Source organism: Pholcus phalangioides, unplaced genomic scaffold, assembly GCF_987345545.1.
Source record: "Pholcus phalangioides strain wild (caught in Gottingen) unplaced genomic scaffold, Ppha-v1.0 ptg000001l_1, whole genome shotgun sequence".
NCBI classification, from domain to species: domain Eukaryota; kingdom Metazoa; phylum Arthropoda; class Arachnida; order Araneae; family Pholcidae; genus Pholcus; species Pholcus phalangioides.
In genome coordinates this window covers 17124853-17151912 of record NW_028301594.1, presented here as the reverse complement: position 1 = coordinate 17151912, position 27060 = coordinate 17124853, and the positions used below count along the sequence as shown (strand labels likewise).

General features: G+C 35.3%; 1 protein-coding gene across 1 annotated transcript in view; it reads left to right on the top strand.

Moving 5' to 3' along the window:
• LOC149089987 (uncharacterized) overlaps positions 1 to 27060 on the top strand; it is a 70811-nt gene that overhangs the window by 23506 nt on the left and 20245 nt on the right. The window contains exons 3-5 of the mRNA XM_089231785.1: positions 15821 to 15865; positions 16843 to 17019; positions 24784 to 24975. Of these exons, the coding sequence (XP_089087911.1) occupies positions 15821 to 15865; positions 16843 to 17019; positions 24784 to 24975 (414 nt within the window). The remainder of the gene's footprint in view (positions 1 to 15820; positions 15866 to 16842; positions 17020 to 24783; positions 24976 to 27060) is intronic.

Below are 27060 nucleotides of genomic sequence, written 5' to 3'. Positions count from 1 at the left end.
CTTCGAAATACGGAAAAATACGGGACAATACTAATTATCGCCAAAAATGGTGTCAAAAGTAAGCGAAGTTGCCAACTTGTGGGGAAATCGAAGAAAAGTCGTCAATATCGCGGGAAATAAAACGCCACTTCAAATTAAAAAAAAACATGTCAAATACGTAAGATGAATATTCGTATTTGTAGTCATAACTATCTCGTAATGTAATTTTTTGAGGTTTTTTTTCTTCACATCAAATAAAATTTATTGTTATCATATAAAAGTACAAAAAAATAGAGAAAAATTTACCAAGCAGTCAATCAACACAAAAATGACCCACTCTGGTAAATGCTTTTTAATGAGGTTTTTTTTCTTCACATCAAATAAAATTTATTGTTATCATATAAAAGTACAAAAAAATAGAGAAAAATTTACCAAGCAGTCAATCAACACAAAAATGACCCACTCTGGTAAATGCTAGTAAAAATTTGTATGGAAAACAGAATATTCAACTAAAAAATTCAAATTGTTCAAATTAAAATAAAAATCCATGGCAACAGAGGAGTGCAATTTAAAAACAGTTCTACATGCCGCATCTAAAAATAAACATTTTTTTGGATGTTGGAATCAAAGCAAAAACAACTAGAGGCAGCTTGTAATTAAATAAAACTGTTACGTTATGTAAGAATTACATGAGCAACAGAAAAACATTAAAACAAATTTTCCATGCCATCAAGTGAAAACATGTATTGCTTGACACATTTTTTAAAGGATGATAAATTAGTATTGTGAGTGATTTCTGGTAGTAATGTATTGTAGAATTTTGAGATAAGTGGATAAGATAGTCATTAGTTGGGAAGATAATTTTAATCGTTGATTTGAAGAATAAAAATGCAAGTTGTATTCGTTGAAAATACGCGAAAAACAGAAGCATTTTTGCAAAAAAGGTCGGGACAGCCAGGAAAAAAGGAAAAACCGGAACTGTCCCGGGAAATACGGAACGTATGTTCACCCTAAACAAGTCTAAAGAACTGAAACAAAACACTCCATTGCCTAGAAAGTTTTTTATGGTTCAGCAATCTAAATGTTAGGTTAGAATGAATAGAACGGGGTGAATAATCGTAATAATTACATTCATCATACAAAAATATCTTCAGCCAAATTGGGGGAAAAAATTTACATTGGATTTGGTAAAATTAGTGAATGTACTCTCATTATTTAGCGAACTTGGACATTTGTTTACTCACCAAATAAAAGATTTCCTGGCGATTTGGCGCAATGCCTATCGGCAGCGGAAACCTAGATCGGGATAAACCATTAAGTGGCAAAACAAATTATTCAAAAGAGTGGTTGCTCACCATGGGTGAGTTGTTCATTACTACTCAGACAAGTCTTTAGAAATTAATTCGTGAACTAAGATGCTGTACTTGGCCCATGAATAATTATACAGTTTTTATTCGAATGTAATACTCATGATGGCCATTAACATTATAATGGTTGTGCAAGACATTGATCAAGTCCATTATTAATATCATCAAATCGCGTTTCTATTTAACGTTTGCTTTCAAGCTGGCATCCAATCAAAAAAATGTATAGTTGATTCAAATTTACATGGTCATCTATCTAAGCGACCCATATATCCTGGAGTCCATTTAATAAATTATTAAGATAAAAACAAAACAAAAATAATATAATACTGTGTAGAGATTATTCCCTGCCCCCCCCCCCCCCGGGCTAAAGCGCTGTCAGCTTTACCCATGTAGGGGGTCACGTAATTATCATAACTGATATTTGAGTTGAAGGTATCCAGCTCTTGTACTGAGAGAACCACAAATACTTAGTTATTAAGTCGATAGGGTATTGCTCCATGTTTTTTATCTCAGTTTTATACCATGGTCGTTCCAATCGCGGATCTAGGGAGAGGCGATTTATTGTTCAGGTCAGTTGAGTCGTCCCGTATTTTACGGGACAAATAAATTTTTCTCCGATTTTGGGTCTTGGGAGGGGCAATTGCCCCATCGTTCCCTCTGGATCCGCGCATGAACCACGGTAGAGATCTTCAGCTGCGAGTGAAAGCCTAAGTAGATATTTCCAACTCCAAATGAAGGGGGGGGGGGGTCGGACATCTTCAGCTACAAATAATGCCGAGGCAAATATCTCCAGCTCCGAACAGTGCTGAACCAGACATATTCAGCTTCGAAAATGAGTAGAGGTTGACATCATCAGCTGTGAATGAAGCTGAGGCAGACGTCTTCAGCTGTGAATGAAGCTGAGGCAGACGTCTTCAGCTGTTAATATAGTGGAGGCAGACACACACACACACACAATTAAGCTCGTCCAGTATCTTATGAGACAGATGAACATTTCCCCTCATCTTTTGGCTCTGGTGAGGGGTGATCGCTCCCAGCCCCCCCCCCCCCCCCTCCTGGATCAGTTCACGCAATGGGTTCCTGCGCACAGTCGATTACTGCTTTGAGACACTTTTTGCAGTAGTTAAGCTGATTTGCAGGGGTTTTTGATGGGAATGCCGTTGTTGGCTGAGGTTTGTTTTCTGTGATTTCCCAGCTTCAATGTGCAAATGCAAGCGGATCACCCATTCTAAAAAGAAACCCTCTAAAGAGAGCGTAGAGATAATGAGGCTGACAAAATTTCAAATTCACGCATAGTACGTTATACGATCAAAATGAGCTGCCGAGTTATTTGCTTCCGAGTTCCGTAGAAAGATGGCTGCATTTTTGGAACACAACACAGACATTCTTCAGAAACTAACTAGATGATGCTACACAGCACATATAAAGGCAGATTCCGACATGCACCAATTCATTAAAAGTTTCTAAGAAGAATTTTTATGAGATGCGTGTGAGGTTGGATAGTAGGAGTAATACCATGTGGGCACCACAATATAAGGTTCAGTGCGTGCTTTGGATAGCTGTATTTAAATCAGTGGAGCATGTTAAACCTAGTGTTCGAACTGAGTGAAATGTAAAGCCTTCCATGTGATATAAAACAGCTTCTGCCGCAGTTGATTTATACCTTGAATAATAATAAATTGATAATACCTTGAATGCTGTTAAAAAATTGGCAAGAGATCAAATACCGCTTTGACATCAGCAGAGCGACTAGGAGTGATCATGTTGAACTTGATTGACCTGCAAATAAACTTGAAGAGTTACCCTCTTCAATACAACTTGAATTTATCAGTAGCCATGTGTTGTTCTCTCACTCTCTATAAGCCGTTACTTTTTTTTTAGACATTTTTAGGCCAGACACCCTGAATAAATACAATGAAAGTCCGATATAACGAGTATGGCTTATAACGAGAATATCACTACAATAAATGATTTGCAAATGATTGTGAAATAGCTAATGTTAAAGACAAAAATATAAATATAAGCGAGTTGTTGAAAATTAAGAAGCATTAGCTACAACATCGAAAATATTCTCACAAAAAATACATTTTTCCCTCTCTCTCTCTCTGTTCAAGAATTAAACATGACTCTTGCCATAGCACATGCTTTTCATAAAAATTACTTTGAGGCACTTCTAAGAAGGAACGGGACATAGAAAATTGGAAATTCGCTCATAACGAGAGTTGAATATAACGACCATTTTCCTCATGATTGTTAACTGTTATTACAACGGACTTTTTACTGTACATCAACTAGTACATACAAGTAGTACTTAGTTTAAATTGTAACACAAAATGGGTTACACCTCTTGTCCTGGGCAGGACTATTGAAGCGATTGTCTGATCTCATCAGACTAAGGCGTATAACCTTCGGGTTGGGACGCTAAGTTTTGCGAAGCTTACTGTACATCAGTGATGGGAAAAATTCCAAAAACTCCATTTAGTAATCGTATAGTGCCCAAATTTCTATACCGACAACCAACAAATCAGAGGAATTCTAGTCATTCCAAAAAAATAATAATAATAATAAAAATAGAAACTCATCAACAATTCCATCAAAATATTCATCAACGACAAAAGATAAAATTTTCAATAATTTCTTATCCATGTCTTGAAAATGTAACATCAAGTCCCGTCAGTCCTCATTCCATTCACTCCAACAACAACAAAAACTTTCAATTATAACTTCGAGTAAAATCCTCTCTCAATACTGACAGCATTAATTAAGTTTCCAAGAGGAAATATAAGAACAAAAAAAAAAATGTATCTTTACCGGAATCCCCTTTTTATTCAATAAAATCCTTCCTCGTAAAACATTAATGAACTTAACTTAATCATTTTCATCTCATCATAATTTCATCATTAATTTGAAGATAAAAACATTTTTTAAAAAAAAGTAATAATGATAATAATGAAAGGAGACATCAATTTCGTCTTGAAACTCGTCTTGACATCGTAATCTTCATCCACCTGATGATGTCTTCTTCTTCAAGAAAAGATATAAGAAATTCTTATCTTATTAAATCCTTTATATCATTATTTCATCTCCACTGAATTCTTCATGTGAAATCTTGTTTTTACGGGAACTTTTCATGTCAATTTTCATCATTGATTAAAATAATCCTTTCTCTTTTCAACATGGTTTTTTTTAAAAAGCTTTTGTGGATTTAGGATCAATAAGATTTTGTTTTCCCATTAGAAAAGAATTAGGGTAGCCTAAGGATAATATACCTATGCTTAGCTTCAGTGATTTTTCTTGGAGCTAGTTTAGGAAGTTCTCTGGTGCAGTAAATACTAAGAAATACCTCAGAATATTTTAAAAGTAGAAAAAGATAATCTGAGGTCTTCTCCGATGTCAACGGGAAATAAGAAAAAATATTTTTTTTGTAAGTGTAGAAACTTTGGCCGTGTTAGAAATGTTGATAGTGGAAATATAGTTAATCAGTTATTCGTCTCTTACGTCATTTTTAACTGACATTGCATTTGTGCAACACTTTGTTTATTTTTTTTTTCAATTAATTTTCATGCAAATTTTTGTATGAAATCGACATTCTTGTAAACTAAACACTTGTTAAAAATAAAGCACCACACAGAGTATTTTTAAAAATTTGTATATACAAAAAAATTAATTTTTCACGGCTTTTCAAAAATGAAATTTTAACAATTTTATCCTGATTTTCGATCTAGAATTTTTTTTTCTAAGATCATGAATAGAAATAAATTTTTTAAAAATAGTAAAAAAAATAGTTTTTTTCTTAAATTTATTTTTTGTTATATGGTACATGAGGTTTTCCAAAAAAAACGTTACTTATTAATTATTTTAATTAAATTAATTTATTTATATTAATTAAAATCATTAATTTGAAATTTCCATTAACTACAAAGTACAAACTTTCTAAATTAATGTCCAATTTTTTGACACTTTTTAAATATGTTATTTAAGTAGCAAGTTATCATGTACAAAAGTATTGTATATTTTTGTCCTGGATTGGAGGAGATTTCTTTCAAACCAAGCACAACTCAGATCTATCGCCATCTAGGGGAAATTTACTGCCTAGTGAGTTGTGCCGGAAGTGTAAGTGTGTGTACTTAACAGTCTGAGTGCGTATCTTGTGTTCTGTCTGATTTTTCAGTGCTTCCATCTATACATCAAAAGTGAAGTGTAATGATTGAATTTCATTTTTACCGTTTGTAGGTGTGTTGCTCTCTGTGGCAAGACTTTTTAAAGGGGAGATCGACTCGCAATGGCACCTCGAAGTTGGGAACCACCGAAAAGGATTGCAGGAGCTGTGTCAAAAATGAGTTGAGGGGTCTCTTACCTTTCAACATGGTTAAATACTTTCTCCAGAAGAAATAACATTAAAATATTACTTAACCATTCAGTTATTTCAAATGTTTTACACACATTGTATTTACTAATGTCTGTCAAAGATTTATATATCTCCAATACTTGATTTTTTTTTTTGCCATTTTTTTTATAGATATTTTTAACAGCTTGAGCGCATGATAAAGTAGCATGACATCAATGAAACTTTAAAAAAATTGATTCAAAATCGAGAAAACTGCACTTTTGAAGCTATTTAAACCGTGGCTTTATTAAGGGAAATTACGATAATTTCAATAGGTCAACTGAATGTTTTTCGAAAAACTTTTAATGGAAAAAAATGCCAAATAAAGCAAAATTTTGGTTTCAAAAATTCATTGGAAAATTGTAATTCATTATTTTAAAAATAAAACGAAAGTAAAGGTTTTTAAATAAGTTAAGAAGTTAGAATCTCATAATTAATTGCTCTGATACTGAACAGAAATAATATTATTCTGATTCTTGAAAACAAAATGAAAAAAAACCCGCAAGAAACTGACAAATGTGAGTTGAATGTACTTAATAGTGACCTCAGGCCTAGACAAACCTGTGGATTTGTCCGACATACCCGGGCCATGTAAAAATTTTGACCGGACATGTATATCTTTAACCACATTCCCGATGCTATGATGTATTGATTCGGACATGTATTATTTCAAGTTGGACATGTGAATTTTTCTATTTTTTATGCATCTTCGAAAAAAAAAATTGTATATTAGTCCAATTACGGAAAAAATCCAATTATATAGCTGGAGGGGAAAAAATCATACATTTTAAATACAGGTATCCAATAAAGTCGTAAACTGTTTGAAAATTCATAAAAATTAAGGAATTTGGTACAGTTGAATGTGGTACGGGAAAACTTATTCACACTAAGAAGGATTGGTTTTGTTTTTGTTGACTCAGGGGAAATTATTTCTGGTTTTGTCGATAGAGGGCGCTGCAAAAAACAAATAACATTACATGGTAAACAACTTCCTCAACCTATTCTGTGTCTGAAACGTTCGTAAAGCTTCAGCCGGCGATTCGTGGCCGTCGTAAAACAATTTCGCCAATAGTGATTTCATCACCGATGTCAACATCACTATGAAAACCTTATCTAAGCAGAGTACTTTATCCTGTTACTTTATGCAGTAACAGAAAAATTGACAAATAAGCTGTCGATCGTACGTCCTGCATTTTATCGGACTCTGATTTGCATATTTCCAATCATCTGCACTTTCGTGCAGCTCTCTCTATCGACAAAAAGTTGATAAAATTTTTTATTTGTACTAAAAAACAATCCTCTTTCGGGAGAATATCTGTTTTGCAAACCGCACTCATATATTCCAATTCTTGAGATTTTTTTGAGTTTTTTATGATTTTTTTTTAGCTTTTTATGATGTTTGCGAGTTTTTATTATGATTTTTTTTTTCTTAAGCTATTTACGAATTCATGGGACAACGGGTGTTAAATTGAAGAATTATATTGAAATATATATTATTTCAAGTCATACATTTAAGCATATAGCTGCTCAAAATAAAAACATCATTTTTGAATTCCGTTCGGAACAAGAAAATCACTCACATTGCCATCAAGCACTTTAGAGACCATACCTACAGAGGGACATAGACTTGGTTGAAGGGGTGCAGAGAAGAGCTACGCGTGTCCTTATTGGCACACAGGGCTTGAGTTATGAAGAAAGACTTCATTTTTTGAATATGTTTACATTGGATGAACGCAGGTGTCGAGGAGATATGATCGAAGTGTTCAAAATTTTCAATGGGATGGATGGGATGGACCATGAACTTTTAGTACACCGCCAATCGACTGCTTTTACAAGGGGACACCAGTATCGATTGGTGAGGGACAATGCAAGGTTATGGTGTCGCAGGGAATTTTTCTCCAATAGGGTTGTTAATAAATGGAATAGCTTACCCCCGGAGGTAGTAAATTGTAACACAATTGACACGTTTAAAAAGAAATACGATAAACATGTTGGGGTAAATCGGGAAGCTATCCATTCTTAGAATAAGACAACCATAAGTATTCTTTATGGGCATTGTATAATATTTTATCATGTGTATATATTGTTTGTAATTTGTGTTAATTGCATTTTTAATTGGGTTGCTGTATTTTTGAAACATATGACAACCATATTTTTATGGGCATCTTTTTATCAGCCACCTCGTTGGGCATTTTGCCTGTTGTGGTGTTGTATTTGTATTTGTATTTGTATTTGTATTTAGTAATTATTCGTATATCGATTATTATGATAATATCAAGCCAGGAAAGACTTTGAATCTCATCAAAATAATTCGGACGGAAAATTTAAATAACTTTATGGCTTTTTATTCAAATTACTTGATGAGATTTGGAGAGAATCTTTTCCTGGTCAGGGATGATGAAATATGATCTAAGCAAAGCCCGAGTAAGTAATCATCAATTTTCGAGTAATTAGCTGCTACATTTAATTTGTTCTCGGGACGACCCTTTAAAAGAAGAGAAAACGATCGATATCCATCAGCGGAGAAAATTAATCGATCGCTTCACTCGGTTTATGCAAATTAATTCTGTGTAATGGCCGTCTCGGATATCGTTAAGTATTCTGTGGACGGTTTTTTCTTTGGTGGTGTTTTTCTTTTTCTTCGTATATATTGAAGTTATTTCCAACACATTTGCGTATTTGTCACTCTTCTTCTCTTAAAATGTCGACCCTTTCCGGACAGGAACGGGAAGTTATTCGTGAAAGGGTTAAATAATAATAATATATACACACCAGACACTGCTTGTGATTATGTATTCAATGTTTACGTGGACGTTGGGTTGTTTTAAAGGTCAAAGCCTCTCGTGAAGATCTATACTTGTCTTCCTTTTCACAGAAGCAGAGCGCGATATGAATTCCGAATAAGAACAGCAATGCGCTCACAGTCGTGCAGGAATGTGGAATAATCTCGTGACGAAATACGTGGAATTAATAAATATAGTACCCTATAAATTATACGTTTTTCCCGCAAAAAAATAGCAATGATAAAACGGGTTTAGAATGTAACATGTCGTAATATACAGTATATACTTCAGTATTAGTCAATTGGATGTCAATTTTCGCTGATCTCTCTTCAACTTACTTGCGTGTTGTGGCTGGAAATCGCTCCATATTCTTGTACGCAAAGACAGATTTTCTGGACCTAAATATTTTCTGACGGTCGTTACATAAAGAGATTATAATGTGTAAATAAAATTCATATATTCATTTCATATTATTTCGCCAAATTAGCATAATACCAGTGTTTCACACGTGATAATATTTTTGTATGTGGGTATACATACATTTGTTTTTTCTAATCGATACCTCATATTTTCACAATATTTTCGATATTATTCACCCTAATCCCATCACACTTCTTATTTTGCATAACCTATGATAATATTATACCTGGTGGGGGACATGGCCTCCCCCCTCCCCACTGTCCAACATGATTTTGCTGGATCCATTGTATTTTTATCGAACAAAAAGGGCACCTGGAAATTTAAAGTATTTAATAAAGTATAATAGAAAATTTTAATATATAAGGTATAATAGAAAAGTCATTTGCTTAGCGCACTAATGTTTCCGAATAGGCATAGATATGACAAAGAGGCTATCAGCTGAGCCTACACTCGTTCCACCATTCAAGATTTCAAGATTGTGTACAGAAATGAATTGAAGGCACGTGTATCACTTAAAGTTGCGTAGGAGACGTGATTATCCCTAGATATGCATAATAACACTATTCCCAGATGACTGGTCTCACGCTTTAGAAATGCGTAGGAAGCTCGCGTACGCTCTCCTATACGCGAATCGCAGGTTAGGAACCACTGGTAATACTATACAGGCCTAGAATTTTGTAGTCTAGAAAAGTGCAGCTTAGACCAGCCACAAAATACACGAGCTTCGGGTTTTAATTTTGCTTCAACTGCTCTTTTACATAGCAGTTCTATCAATTCCATCAATTTATATATGTTTTGTCGTGTGTTGAAAATATATGTCTTAGGCCTTATTAAAACGCTTATACGGGTATTGTAGGATCATAAGAATGTTCACCGGGCCACAAAATAGCTATTACCCCCTCCCCCAAGATACCTTAAAAAATCCCTAGCTGGCTCATCGAGGAAAAACTGGTTTTCTATTCAATGTGACGTCAAAGTGACATTTAATTGCTTTAAAAAATGACATAGGTTGCCAACTATTGGCTGCAGTGATAATACTGACGTCACACTGCGCATAAATGGCGGATGATGATTGGGCCAGTGGCTATAGCTATATCCGTTGTTACATGTTGCACATGTTAAAATGTTGTCATGTTGAAGGGGAAGAGAACTAACGTAGTCCAAAAAAAAGTAAATGAAAAATAAGCTAAACATTTTCCCCATTCAATCCGGATAATAGATAATTAGAGCAGCAGTTATGACTTTTTATGATCATAATTGAGGAATTATGGATGTGTATTATCAGATTGTTCAAATGGCTGTGGTGTCTCTATGGACTAGAGCAGGCATCTTCAACCCGTTGCTCACGAGCACCACGGTGTTCCCTGAAGTACACAGAGCATGGCCCATACAAATGGGGGGGGGGCTGACAGGGCCCGGGACAGTTCTCATAAATGTTTGATTTTTCACGCTATAAATTAACTACAGATGGGGCCCGTGATAAGTCTGACCGAGGGGTCCGCAGAAGATCTCAGCCTAGAGGCCCCGCTCCAGGATGTGGGGGCCATGACACAGAATGCTCGATGCCCATGTCCAATTTCGTGCTCGCGAGCACACGATTACCGTTCCAGTAAAACACATTCAAGGATTGAAATCATCGTCATTTCATGCATTCGTATGTTAAACTTGTCGTAGGGGTACGCTTCTTTTGACGATGGGTGCAGGCAGTGCTCGCGACTGGGAAAAGGTTGAAGATCTCTGGACTAGAGGCTAAGCCCCCCTAATATCACTTCAGCTATAATGATGACGACGACGCCCGTGTCATTGTCGAATGCCAAAGAGACAGATTGAGATGGATTTTGTTTTCTCCATTTCTATGATGAAGGTGAAGGGGAGAAAAAATAATGAAGGGATGCTGTTGAAGGGTGAATGACTGACGGAATGGCTCCTTCACCTCAAGTAGAAAAAAAGAAAGAGCAAAGAGGAATGTGTGCATGGTTTAATAAGTGATAGCTCCCAATAAATGGCAATAATAACAGGTTTCGAAGCATCTATAGAGGCCTTCATCAGGCAGAAAAAAAAGGGGTTGGAATAGATTTGCTACAAAAAAAACTCAGGCAAACAAACATGTGAAACAGAGAACAAAAGTTTTGATACCAAACACTTGATTCCATCAACACGTGACCCGCAAAAAACGAGCGTTTAACCCAAAGCATTTCCAGCGCCATCATTTCGTGAACTTGTTTTGCCTTATTTGTTTTACATCTGATTATTATATCGCTATTATTAGTTGCAATTCACTTCTTCATTTTCTTTTTCGCTTCCGATCCGTTACATTCATAATTACACGCAGCAGTTGATGAGATAACATTTCTGCAAGGGCAGTACTCGTGTGTTATGTGATCAGTTCTTATTGCCTTGTGGTATGACATTGATCAGCTAATCACCTTCTGATTTAACGGAAGAAAGAAATGTAATATCATTGGAAACGCCTCGATAATGGCTCGCAGGTCAACTAGTCAAGCACTATAGGGCTTTTTAAAGAATGCTCGAGTATCATATTGTGACATTTTTGGGAATGTACGAAATTACAGACACACATGGTCACTTCAAATCATTCACCTCAAGAAAGTGAAAACGGTTTTGTCACAAGACGTTACAATTATACGGTCGTTCTTAAATAGTGTTGCAGGTTGATAAACAAACATGAAACACAAAACAAAGGTTTCGATACCAAACATCAGTTTCATTAACAAAGAATTGATGAACATTCATTCCAAAGAACTCTAGTTATTCTTTGGAATGATGGGTAGAAAAGATAACATTTTCTTTATGGAAAAATAGCTATAATTGCGTGGGTAATATTTACAGAAATATTAACAGTATATATTTTTCTCCATAAATATTGTTACTTATTTATTGAATGAATTAAAAATTTATATTTATAATGGTGTCTTATTGTTTTTTTTTTTTTGATGTAATGTATGTACGACATTGTGTGTATACAGGCCGATTCTAAAGTCATGGGAAAACTTTAAGAGGATATAAGACACCAAAACAACCATTTTTGATAGTAGAAATGAGCGGTCGATTCACAACAGCACTTCAAAAGCTGATATATTTTTCTCGTGGATTTGCTGCGATATGTGCTATCAACCATTCGAGGATGCATATGCACCTTCGGATTGGATTAGAGTTTGTTATTTATTATTAGGATGTTCCAAACAATGACCAAGCGTTATTATAATGACTTATGATAGAATTTCGCTACCCAGGTTGCACTATGAGGAGCCCTACCACATCACAATACTCTGCACCATTCGAATGGTTGATTGCACTTATCGCCGCAAATCCGCCAGAAAAATATGATATTTGCTTTTGGGGAAGTGCTGTTGTGTTCTCTCTAAAAACACCCTCTACGCCTTTGCTATTGCGATTCGACCGCGCATTAAATGACCGAAAATGTTTGTTTAGGAGTGTTATTTAATGAGGGGTTCACACCATAGTAGACCAAGTCCATTCATCTTTATCATGGATACTAACACCTTAAAGTTTTTGTAAAAGTAGGGCTTTTACAAATTTACCAACAAAGATTTTCACAAAATTTGAATACGGCGTAGACTATAAGGGAAAAGTCTACCAGAGTAAAATATCAGAAGTGACAACCTGTGAAGTTGAAAGTAACTGGAATTGAAAGCAATGGCTATGCAGCATAAAGATCTACGTAAAATTGACTGACTTGTTGTGTGTATTCTAGGAACTCACAAGAAAAGCTTCTAATCAATGTATTTTATTTCACCTCTCCAACTAATTGGGTTTCAAACAGTAGTGACTTAAAACCATTGGACTCTAGGCTAAAGTAGAGTACATGCCCTACCGAAGAAGCGTCAATCAATCCGGTATCGAAAATCTAAAATATCTTTGGTTCATGAAGTGTATACGTCACGTGATTTACGTCATAGGTGGCAACCACAGAGTAATAATACTATAGAGTGCGCGCGAGGGGTTACAATGTGAAGCAAAGATCCGGAGTCACGTGACTCCGGTCGAAAGGCTGGTCAGGGAATCTCGCTGGCAATGCTTTCCTTATGGCTACTCGTATGACGATCTACACGTGCTGTCTTATTTTTCATTAGAATGGTCACCACGTGTGCAGCTTTCGGATGTTCTGAACGGTTTAGGAAAGGGGGACCAGTGTCCTTTCACATGGGAATACTTTTTGCTTATTCCCCTTCTTATAAATTAAAAATTGGAATATTAAATTGACGATGCAATGGATTTCTGACGTAATCTCAATTTTTAACGACTCCATTTTGGATTTAATTCAATTAAAGTTCCAAGTTTTGGTAAAATTCAAATGTCATGAATCATTATTAAATGTTTTAATAGGATTTTTGGCAATAAATGATTGAAATTGTGAGTTTTATGAAGTTTTAACTGAAATATACGTCTCCGCAAGATTAGGCGAGATTTGGCGAGCTAGTGAGTTCATTCGAGTTTTGCTCAACTTGGAAGAAAATATGCTTTTCAGAAGGAGAAATTTATAAAAAATATTATATTTAAATAGAATGTGAGGAAAACTTCCCCCCCCCCCAGACAATTGCAGTTTGGCATAAAAATGCATAACAACCTCTAAAAATAATAGTATTTTTACCCCTCTTCACACCTGAGATAAAACTATTACAGAAAAGAAATTTTTTTTATTCATTAATTTATGTTTGTTGTATGTGAAATTGCCGCTTCAAACAAGAAAATTAATTATTCAATTGATTTTTTGAGTCAATATCTGTACTAAGACCTGAAGTCATATATTGTGTACCTCAGATGTTATCTTGAAAAAGAATCATTCTAAAAACGATTTAATAATTTAAATTAAGATTAACATATGCATACTTTAGGAGCGAAGAGATTACATATGTCACACACATATATATATATATATATATATGTGTGTGACATGTGTAAATATTATATTATATATATGAAATATTATATCCTAAAATATTATATATATATATATATATATATATATATATACACACACTTTAAATTATTACATATATGCTCTACATGGAATTTTAATTCTTATAATTTAGAGAAATTGATGATGAGATTCTGTAATTTTCTTGAGTAAAATCTATTTTAATCCTGAAATATTATGTAAGTGTTTACAGTTTTGTGTGATGGGGTTATAAAAGGTTTTTCAGGAATGTTAGAAATGAAATTTTTTCTTATTGTTTGAATATTATTTCATGACTGAATATGGTATGAGTGTGAATGTGTTACATTACATAACATAATATGATGCATTATAATTAATTATACATTAATTATGAGTATATAGAGTAATTGTAATGTTCTGGAAAGATATATTTTTGTTTTAATGACCCCTAGTCTAAATAAATTTTCGAAATTAAAAGCGACAAAGTGAATGAAGAGAATATTTAAAAATATAAATGAATTAGGCTTTACAACATATACGATTTTCTAGCATTCATTTTTACTCCAACATGTTATGTATAATGTATCAAATTTACAGTAACATAAACATTATATATTTGTTGTATACAATATTTTGTTTCCTGTGTGTGTATAGATATTTAGAAAGCTATTAAAAACTGTGCCAAAAAAATTTATTTCATGAAATTTATACTGTTTATATTCACTTCCTTCAAATATTATATATTCAATTAAAATTTAAAAACCCACGTGTTAAGAAATTATTAAGAATTATCCCTTAATGGAAAATAAAAAAATTCCGTTTTTCAATATTTGTTTATTTTATAGAATTTATTTTTTCAAATCTGATACTCCCTAAATATTTCACATAAAAATGAGTGAAATTCATTGAAAAAATGAAGGAAAGTTTTCATCAACTTGATCGAATTGAGTCAAATTTCTTTACAGCAACATCCTAGCTTCGGCGAAAACGCGCCAAATGTAATAGCGCAGAACCTGTTCTTTCCCCGACAATACTGCTCATCTTTTCTTCACGTTCGACAAGTTTTATGAATAGCGTGCGCGGTCTATTTATATCTTAAGTCTATGGTGGCAACAAAGATCTTTGTAGGTAGTGTAGTATTCAAAGGTAGTATTCACAAAGGGAGACTTTCTGAGAGCTGATAAATGCCATTTTGAAAAATGATGAAATACAAGTAGATTTTAAATTCCTGGGACAAACTCTATTAGGCGTTACAGGGCGTTTGTAGCGAGTGCTCAACAGCAGTTCCCCAAAAGAAAAGATACTTTTATGACGGATTTGCTGCGATAAATGCAATCAACCATTCGAAGGATGCAGCGTATTGTAATGTTGTTGGCCTCCTCATAGTGCAACTGGGTAGCGCCAATTCTACACAAGTCATTATACAGCTTGGCCATTATTTGGCGTAGCTGACCTTGATGATCCTTGCACAAAATAAATAACAAACTCCAATCCAATCCGAAGGTGCATATGCACCCTCGAATGGTTGATAGCACATATCGCTGCAAATCCGCCAGAAAAATATATTAGCTTTTGAAGTGCTGTTGTGAGTCGACCGCTCATTTCTGCGATCAAAAATGGTTGTTTGGGTGCCTTATACACCTTTTATTTGTCCCATGCGTTTAGAACCGCCCTGTATGCACATAATTACGTCAATAAAACAATAAGATGCCATTATAAATACATTTTTAAAATTCATTCAATAAATAAGTAACAGTATTTATATGTACCAATATTACCCAATTATAGCTATTTCTTCACATAAAAATGTCATCTGTTCAGAAGAACAGAGTATTTTTGACACTCATAATTATATTTGAATACTGACTCTAATAATTTGATTTTATGCACCGAATTTTAAAGCTATTCCTCATGCTAATTAGAATAATAATGAGAAATTAAATTTGCGTTACCTTTTTTACAGGAGTAATAAGCAAGAGAGCAGCGTTTTACATTGCAAATGAAACAAGTAAGTTCTTGTGTTCCCCTTAATGTTCCCCGATTCATCTTTTCTCAAATTTAGATTCATGTATTCTAATTTATGCAAAGCAAAGAGACTTACAAAAACAATATAGTATGCAGTGGAACCTCGCATAATGGACTCTTTTTGACGGAGATTTTTTTGAATTACTTCAAAGGGCTTCAATGTATTTTATTACCAATTAACGGACACTCCTCGCTGATGACAAAATTTTAGATTCCAAGGGTATCCGTTATGGAGAGGTTCCGCTGTTTCACGATTATGTTACAGTAAATATTATAAATGCGGTTATTATATATCACCTGTTATCATGCATACTTGCCAAGCATTTTGTAAGTTTATAAATTTCCCTAAATTTATCACTTTTACTGGCGATTATGCATAGTTCTCAAGTGCTGTTGGTAAATTTTATAAATTCCCCTAAATTCTTCACTTTTACTGGAGATTATGCATAGTACCCAAGCGTCGATTAGTTGGTAAACATAATAAATCGCACTATATGATGTACGATTGATAATTCATGATAAGTCATACAAGTATTGTATCAATGTATCTGGTAAGATTGTAAAATTTGTTATCATTATATAGGGGTTCGACTATGTTCATAACACATGCTAGACTCACATGGAATTTTCTTCATATTTATCAAATTCGCCAATTATGATAGGGTATTATGCATAATCATAGATAAAAATAAAGAAAATTTCAAGTATTTGCCGTATATATATAGCAACCGCACGTGTTATAGTACATAATTGCCTGTAAAAGGGGTAATGTTTCCACTATTATCAAATTTACCGACGCTAATGCATAATCTCTCAGGTAAAAGTGATAAATTTATCAAACTTACATATATATATAACCGATACATAATATATATATATATATATAACCGATTTATCACATTTACCGTAACCTGTACATCGCCAAAAAAACGAGTGTTTCATTAAATTTCTCGTTTTCAGTGTGTATCGTGGACGGAGAGGTTTTCCGGAACGGCGACCCCGTGCCAACCGACGACCACTGCGAGAAATGTACATGTCGGCCCCCAGGATTCTCTTGCGTCTTACGCGACTGCGAAATCAAGCCCGGATGTAAAGCCGTGCGCAGGGACGGCGAATGTTGCCCCGAATACGTCTGTGGTGAGTGCATGTATATTAGTTATAATTAATTGCAACTATCAACTATATAAGCAGCGTCAGGAAATGATGAATTCATAGTGGTTGATTAATTCATTAAAAATGTGCTCTGTTACTGTTCGGAGTAAATTAATCAATTAAATTGACTCCGAGAAATGTGAAATTTAAATTAATTCTGATTATCAATCACTTAATAAGTCCTATCAATTAAAAAGTTCATGGTATAGTTAATTCATTATTTAATCATTCATAGCTCTAATTATTTATTAGTTAATAAGCGTCAGGAACGAATAAGCTCATGGTGGTTAAAATTAAAATAATTAGATTAAAAATCGGCATATGCCGTCGTAAAACAGCTGACTGGTTAATTGATTCATTTAAAAATAGGGTTTTCATTGTTCGGAGTAAACTAATTAATTGATGATAATTAATTACTGAAAAACATGATCGGAAACCAGCATCTCTATGGATTAATTAATGAATTAGTTAATTCTTAATTGTATTTATTAAATAATTCATAATTAATTATTAATTAAGCGTTCAACGGAACTAACAAGTCCACGAGTTAATTAATACCCATGATAATGTCCACGGGTTAGTTAATTCTTAATTGTACTTATTAAATAATTCATAATTAATTAAGTGTTCATTATGGTTTGTTGATTCATTAAAAACAGACTTTGACTTTGTAAGCGTCCGAAATGAAAACGTTTACGAACGAATTTCGGGCTTTTATCAACCCGACTTGGTTTTACCGGTGTCTTATCCTGACGGGGTATCTTACCGTATACAGGGTGTCCTGTAAGTCCTATCGTGGCCTTTATCTCATCAACCGTTCATCGTACAGGTATGGTTCTGGTGTAAAAAATGATCAAAATGTGCTCAGGAATCACTCTGTACCGGTTTAAACAGCAAAAATACAGTATGTCATAAAATGAAAAGTATAAAATTGTTTATACGTACACACTCACACATGCCCCCCCCCCCGTTCCCCTATTTATTTATTTTTTTGATTGCACAAATACAAAGATATGTGAGGTATATGTACATATGCAATATAGACGCTTATGTTGTCCTTTCCCAACTTTTCTCCGATTTTTGAATTAGAATATTAGCGAGTATTGCACTTAAAAACTTGGATCGTTTTTTACAGACCTCAGAAAAGACAGGGCAACAACTCTCTAACTGGAACTTAGAGGACAGGAGGACCGTATAAAAATTTAGATTCTTTTTAATTTTGTTACACAATGTGTTTTCACTCTCAAAACTGGTACATGGTAATTTTTTCACACCTTTTTTGAGCATTTTTCAAATTGGACCTATACCTCTACGACGGATGGTTGTAGACCAATCTCCGAATTACAAAATTCTAGAACCTGTCTCTCCTAAGGCCAATAAAAAAAAAAGTCCCACGTTTCCAAATATTCGTTAAGATATTTGAATGCGAAAATCAGAGGAAAAAAAGGGGGGGAAATGAGGGAAAGCAGCATTGTCCGCTGTTCTTTCCCAACTTTACAACGTTTTGAATTGAAATCTCTCAGTGAATATTGCACTTTGCAATGTTACCAAAGCAACAACTTTGTAATTGGAAATAAGGGGACGATGGTACATCAAAATTTATATATTCCCACTCTAGAAACTGGCAGAGCATATTTTTTGAATTAGAACCAAACCTCCACAACGAACTGTCGATGAGATAGAAGCCTCAATTGGTCTTACCGGACACTAAGTATATTACACCCATAGTGCACTTCAAATGTCCATTTACTCATTTATCGAATTAGCAATTACCTGGGATTAATGGCAAATAGTTTGATAAATTTCTCATAGGTATTTAACTACAAATACTATCAACCATTAATAATTATGCTTTTTAATTATTATGTAGTGATTAAAATTAAGAAGATAAACTTACTGATAAAATTATATATTATGGGGTACTAGTAATGGTTGAATACAAAATAAATTCATTACAATATTTTTTCACTTAATAGATTTCTGTTCATATACAGGACGGGATGTCCATGGTCACATCCATGACATATGTTTTTTTAATAAATCCATTCATTCGGGGTGTGACAGTTTGGTTTCTAGCAAAATGCTTCTTGTTATGACCAAGAATAATCTTTTTTTAAATTAATATAATATATATATATATATTATACATACTAATGATTTAAATTCAAAAATAGTTTAAAATTTAACTCACAGATGACGCTGCGCCATAAAATATTTTAACGTAGGCTGATCATATCTCTCTCTCGCCAAAAACAATGCCGGATGTGAGCACGAAGTTGCTAATTATTTCTAAAATCGCCGAAAAACCGCTATGGCCTGCGGGAAATTGAGCAATACTGCATTATTTGTAGTGTGTTTGAATGAATTTAACGAAAAAATGTATTTTTATAATATAACAAATGAAAGATGAACATTGAATCTTCACTCGCATATCGGGGTGCCGTAGACTTTAACAGCTCCTACACCCTCCATCATCGCTCTACTAATTAAATTCAGTAGTGCATTGAAGCCATGGTTGGTATAAGACAGTGTTTCCTGAAGTGGGCAATATCGCACCCTGGGGGCGATGGAACAGTCCAGGAAGAATGGGGGCGATAGAAGCTACGAATGTGACATAGGATCCTATGGGGTTCGCTTGAGTCAGGGGGCGATGAGAGGAAAAAAGTTCTGAAGAAAGGGGGCGATGGAACATAAAGTTTGAGGAACACTATGGTTATAAGATAATACAAATACAACGCCACAACAGGCAAAATGCCCAACGAGGTGGCTGAGAATGGTAATGGTGACTAAATTGGGTGGCTAAATAGAGTAATTAATTATAGGCGGCTAAATAGGGATTATGACAATGTAAGAGTCACCTCACACCATCTCTACGATAAGGAGAAAATTTAGAAATATGGCTGGAAGTACATTATTACCCTGGGATTACTAGATTATTTTGAATTACAAGATTATTTATACAATATTTATAGCCACCATTTTTTTATTATGGGAGACAAGGGCGGCTCCACTTCACCTGCCGCCCGGTTGCAGAACCTTATGAGCGGCCCAAAAGATGAACCTGGTTGGAGACTGAAAGGGCTTTATCCAAATGGCACTGAGATAAACCTGGTTCTTTACCCGTCCGAAGCTACATACAATTGATTAATTGACGGAAATGCGCTTTCCCATACGTCCCGCTTTTAAACGAATTTCCCCGTTCTTAATTACTTTTATGTCAGATGACTTTTACCGTCTTTCAGCCCTTACTCAACAATCATATTTTCCTTCCTAGGATTGCATTTTTTCAATTAATCTAACCCTTTTCAACAGATTTAAACCTTGTTAATGCCCAAATATCTACTCCAAGGTTTGCAGGGTGGAAACTAGAAGAATGCGAGGGTTTCCTGGTGCTCCAGGCCTTGGACAAGTGAGAATCTAAATTCTTTGTAAACTTATTGCCTAAATTTGCCCGCTCCCAAAAAATTACTGGGTGAAAGAATCAAAATGTACAATTGACCTGTGTGATAATGGCCATTCTTGTTTCTGATATTACGCCCTTAGGGACAAGGTAGCTCTCAAAAGAGTGATAGGGGGAGGTGTCGTGTGAATTTTTGTTGTTACTAAAATTTAAAAATGTACGTGTCCAAAATTAAAGTTCTCGCAGCCGCCGTTGATGGGAGAATACTAGAAATTGCGCGTCAGTCATTTTTTGGAAGAATTTCTGCCATCGCGCAAGAAAAAAGAAAAAAATTATATTTTTTGTTAAAATTTCGATGGAAAAATTCAATCGATATAGAAAATCAAGGCGTATTTCAAAAATTGTAGCGATTTAAAATTTATTTCGCAAAAAAGCGTTAATCGTGGCAATTCTATGTCGTTGGTTATTCAATGCTTGTGAAAAAAATCCAATAATTTCACTCATAGATGGTGCTGTACTGTCATCATTCTGTTTGGCATTGAACATGTTTTGATTTTGAAACTTCAAGCAGCAACAGATGGTTTTAAAAAAAAGACTAGGCGGTGGCGGAAACGTTCAATTCTGGTCTGAAAAACAGTTTAACTCCTTTCCTGTTTTGCGCGTGAGCAGTTCGGGAGCTGTTTTAGGGTCATGATCGAGCAATCTCATTCTCGCATTAGTATAGATTGCGGTAGTTGTCTACTAAATGGTAATTGTTTATTAAAGTACAGTTAGACTCTCCCTAAACCGACACATATCCAGGGTATGCCGGACTACTGGAAGTCAATTGAGAAAGCCCATTTAAATATAGTTTTTTTTGTGCAAAGACATGCAGTGACATGTTTTCCTCTTCTATACTCGAAGAAAACCCGCCAAAAATAAGCCGGATTCAAAAGTCTGCTGTAGGATTTTTCTTTTTATATGCAACAACCGTAAATGTGACTTCCTTGTTGAACGCTTCTGTAAGAAGAAAAGACAACTTACAGAGAAAACGTTATTGTTTTATTAGTAGTAAAAAAAGTTGTTCTAAATGTGCTTAAAAATGTTTGAAATGTTAATTTTAATGGCATTTCCCTATTGACAAAATATAAAGTGAACAGAAAAATGTGACATTTCATGGATCGAATTCGTTGAAAAAATGTTTAAGGATTAATTCCTTTAAAATTTTCATTCGTATCATTTCTCTAAAATTAATTTTATCGGAAATGGAGGAAATTTTTTTTTTTTTCCAGAGTATATTCTTAGATTTTTAGGCCTAAATGCATTTTTTTTCCTTTTTCAAGTAGTTTTTTTTTCGTCATAAAAATCATAATCATGCTAATTTGTGTTCAGTTGTTTCAATGCTTGTCGTGAAGTTCAAAATTTCACAAATAGATGGTGATGTTACGTTTCTATCCGGTTAGCATCTTTGGGTTTGAAAGTTGTTTAATGCCAACCAAATAAAAGTACTACAGAATCATCTATGAGTGAAATTTTGAATTTTCATGACGAGCATTTTACTCTATAGATTTTACAATTTCATGAGCAGAAATACAAAACAGAACGGACCGAGAACGACCAGGCTCTGCCGCTTACGCGATATGAGCTCATATAAGAGATATAAGACCCCGGAGGGCGTGGTCGTGGCGGAGAAAATTTTGAGAAAAATTAATAAAAATAATCTGGGTCCCCCCTATCAATGGGATCTAAAGAATCCCTAGAACTAGGTACAGCAGGTAGTACAGCAGAACTTCTCGATAACGAACACCCATGGGACCAAAAAATTTTGTCCGCCAAAGGAAAGTGTCCGATAATGGGGAAATATGATAGACAATGTACGGTATACAGTACTCGTTTATACGACCTTCACATTTATACGACGTTTGACTTTGGTCGCAAATGGTTCCTATGCGTTTTAATATATGCGTTACTGAAAAAGGGATGCACCGGTAATTATGCATAATCACCAATCGTCTCGATAAAGAAAGTTTGCTTAAATATATTTCACTATATTTTTATCACTTTTAGGGGAGATTTCGCATAATTCCGAAATAAAGTTGGAAAGTCTGCTAGATGTGAACAAATTTATAATCTTTCTTCTCTTCATTAAATCAATTAATTATTTTTACCAGCACATGATACGTACACTACGTATATTTTTCAATAAAAATTAAATTAAAATGAGTGTGAAAAAGATTAAAACATTCATATAACAACATTATCAGTCTTGTAATGTTCCTTTCTTCACATGTATCAACAAATAAAGCCAACACTACTTTTCGAATTTACCATCCTGGACCATAGTTCAGTTAATTAAGTAATTAATTCACAGTTTGTTATATTTACCTACACGAACTTCGGATTTTGCGTCATCTTCGCCGAATATGATGAATTTTCGGTTTACGAACAAAAATGAATAAATTAGAGTTTGGGAAAAAATTAGACTTTGCCTGAAAAAAAAACTGTTCTCTAATGAGGAGTGAAATACATTAAAGTTCTATTCCACGGGACCGGGGGATCAGAAAAGTGTCCTTTAATGGGAGGTGTTCGTTAACGGGGAGTGTTCGTTACGGAAGGTACTGTATGTGCAATCATATGCAATTACAAAAAACATGTGCGATGTCAGACATACAACGAAGCGAATCATATTATACATTAAGTTCGAAGGGGCCCCTATTTTAGGGTACCTGGAGGACCCTTTAACAATATACATTCAAATACGAAATTCAAAGTAACATGTACTAGTATAAATATTTACACAAAAGTGGGGGGACTGTACAGAACAAACAAGTCAAAGAAACAAATAAGTAAGCGCTACCCTGCCATTCACAAATAATGTAAATAAATAAAAATAAATCCGAGGCCCTGGTGAGGGACCTAAAGGGCCCCGAGTCATGTACATTCCGGTATAGTTTCAAAAAAAAACCATGTGCGAGGGCAGGCAAATACGCCAATACAGTAATATTTCAAAGGGATTTTTTACCCATACAATGTACTTCTACGCGACAACATCAAAGAACGTTATTTGTTTTCAATTCCAATGAAAATCGCATTCACTTTTTAAAAATAAAAAAAAATTTCATTAATTTTTTTTTTTAATTTCAATTGTTTAGTTAATAATTTTGTTGTTGTTGTTGTTGTTGTTGTTGTTAGATTAAAGCGTAAATAAAGTTCCCCACGAGACCCCACACGCAATATCCCATCACTTGGAAACCTCCCCGATGAGAAGATTCCTATAATAAAATGACTATCACAAATTCATTTTTCAATATCCACAGACTTGGAATACATATATAACGCTACGCTTCGGTGCATGTAAATCTACATGCGATGGTAAGGAAAATTCTAAGGGGGTGTGTGTTGCAAATACAGAATTGATGAGAAATTTTAATGGTTATGTTTGTTATATATGATTACGGTGCGTGTATTTTATTGTATGCGAGTAAAAAGGATCGGGAACAGCCTTTATAATAAGAGGCTATTGGGAAAAAAGAGGTTTTTTCTCAAGGTAATGTAATAATAGAAAGGCGTTTCCCTCAAGAGCGCGTAGATTTTTGTTTTCAATTTCCGGCGACAGGGCGATGCATTGTGTTTGCCGTGGATAAATTTCGTGGAAAATCTTCACTTCCTGGACATTAAATTAACTGTATGAATTGTTGATTCATCGTCTTGAGATGGATCCAACCTACTGTGGTGGGCCATGGGGAATCTCATTCCCACCAAATGAATATTAAATCACTTGAGTGACACGCGGCACATTTACGGATCACTTGAGTAACCTGCGGCGCAGTTCCGGATCACTTATGTGTCACTCACAGCATATTTATAGATAATCGCGGCACAGTTCTGGAGCAATTGAGTTACCCGTGACACAGTTGCATATCTCTCAAGTGGTCTGCGGAGCATTCTTAAATCACTTGAGTTACCCGTAGCCTAGTTCACTCATGTAGCCCGTAGCATATTTATAGTACTTTTTCACGGCACAGTTCCAGAGCAATTAAGTTACCTGTCGTACAGTTGCAGGTCACTCAAGGGACTCGAAGTGCATTCTTATATTACTTGAGTGACCCGCAGCATATTTATAGATCATCGCGGCGCAGTTCTAGATCACTGGAGTGACCCGCAGAATATTAACAGATCACTCATGCGGTACTGTCCCAAATCAATTAAGTGGCCCGCGACACGCTTTCAAACCAGTGAAGTGGCCCGCACTGTCCTAAAGGTTGAGCTTAGCACTTGTTTCGGCTTCCCATTTCGATATATTCGATCTGTTTTCTTATTTTTTTTTATTCTAACATGTAATTGTGTGTTTATTGTCTTTTCCTTTCCAGGTTGTGTCCACAGCGGGAAACTTTACGAGGACGGGGAACTCATAAAAGACATCCAGAATCCTTGTTACACTTGCCGTTGTCACGGTAGCTCAATATCCTGCGTATTCGCTGACTGTCTCTTCCGTGGCGATTGCGCGCCGGAATATGTCCAAGGGGAATGTTGTCCGCGATATGACCATTGCCCGCCAATGAGTAAGTGCGATTTATATTTGAAAATAGCGAAAAAATTTTCATGTTTCTTACTTAAATGTACAGTGGAACTTGATTAATTCGAACGTGGTCAACTCATAACTGGAACTTTTACGAACTCCCTTTGAGTTTTTTTAAATTTAATGTTAAATTTATAGGGAAAAAATCCTGATTTTTTAGTATAATGTAGACAGTTGGGGGAAAATCCGCTTTCCCTCGACTAATTTGTTATCTTTGTTATCCACGTACAGAAGGATATGTCGAGACGGGTGAATTGTGTAAGTTTGTTGGATTGTCCTGTATTTTACGGGGACAAATAAATTTTTACATATTATTCGGCTCTTGGGAGAGGATTTCCTATTCTCCCCCCCCCCCCCGGATCTCTGTCTGACCTAAGGCAGCCATGGGCGCGGTAGCCCATGTCGATAAGATGCTCGCCTTAAGTACCAAAAGATGTTTAGAGGTGTCGCGAGTTCGATATCCGGCCCATCCTTGTCAGAAAACGTTCCTGAAACAGGGTACAACAGAAACGGTGACGTGATCGCAGAAAAAACTGCTACCGCAGGAGGTCCCCCATCGAAAAGTTAGAGCGCCAACCTCCCGATGAGTATAAAAAAACAAGTCTGCCGTTCGGAATCGGCAATAAATTGTAGGTCCCGGTCTAAAATTAGCCCTCGTGTGCAGAAAATGACCGTGGAGCGACAAAAATGATCAAATTAAGGCAGCCATTTTCGGCTGTGAATGGAGTGAAGACAGGCATCTTCAGCTGCGAATGAGCCGAAGCGGACATCTTCAGCTTCGAATGGAGTGAAGGCAGGCATCTTCAGCTTCGAATGGAGTGAAGGCAGGCATCTTCAGCTTCGAATGGAGTGAAGGCAGGCATCTTCAGCTTCGAATGGAGTGAAGGCAGGCATCTTCAGCTTTGAATGGAGTGGTCACTCATCTTCAGCTGCGAATGGAGCGGACCCAGGCATCTTCAGCTGCTAATGAAGCAGAGGCACACATCTGCTGTGAATGGAGTGAAAGCTGGTGGATTCACATTCAGGCCGATGTGTCGGAAAGACGATTAATTGTGTAGGTGCGTTGGTTCGTCTCGTATTTTACACAAGTAAGCAATTTCAGAAACGACTGTTCATAACGATCATGATCATTTGATCATTTTTGTCATTTTCAGCCCATGAGGTCTAATTAGACCGGGACCTACAATTTATTGCTTATTTTGAACGGCAACCATTTTTTAATACTTACCGGGAGGTTGGTACGCTAGCCCCTCAATGTCGGACTCCCTGCGGTAGCAGTCTTTTTCTACGGCCATGTCACCGTCTCCATTGCACCCCTGTGTCAGGAAAGTATCTAACAAAGACGAACCGGTTATCGAACTCGTGACACCTCTTAACATCCTTTGGCAATTACGTATCTTATTGACCTGGGGGCTACCGCGCGCAATTATCGGTGTAGGAAGAATTCAAAAAATGCTAAATTTGCATTTTTTTTTTTTTTTGATAATTTAATGCAGGGGTCATCGACGCATGGATCGCGGGCCACATTTGGCCCTTGGAGCTTTGGCCCACCGATTATTTTCAGAAAATGGTTAAAAACATTGAAAAACAATTAATCCCAGAATTGATGAAATTCAGAATTTCTGAAAAAAATAATTTCATCCACCCCCCCACCCTCCTCGTTGGGCATTTTGCCTGTTGTGGCCTTGTATTTGTATAATTAGAAGAAAAAATAACTTATAACTCAATGAGAGAAATATTTCGTAATTTCTGGTGCAAATTATTTCGCAATCAATAAAAATAATAGTTACATAATTTTCAGAAGAAATGGTTTAAATACGTATATACGATCGAATTCCGTTATAACGAACTACGAAGAGACCGGAAAAATTGCTCCATCACTACGAAATTTCGTTATAAAGGAATTCAAAGTTTTTTGCATTGTCCCTATGTAAACTTATCTGAGGGATTACAAAAGTGTCCGTGAAAACAAGATTTTTTCGCTATAATGGTATTCATTAAGACAGGATTCGACTGTATTGAGAAGGAAAATAATTTCACAATTACCGTAATAATTAATTACAAAAAT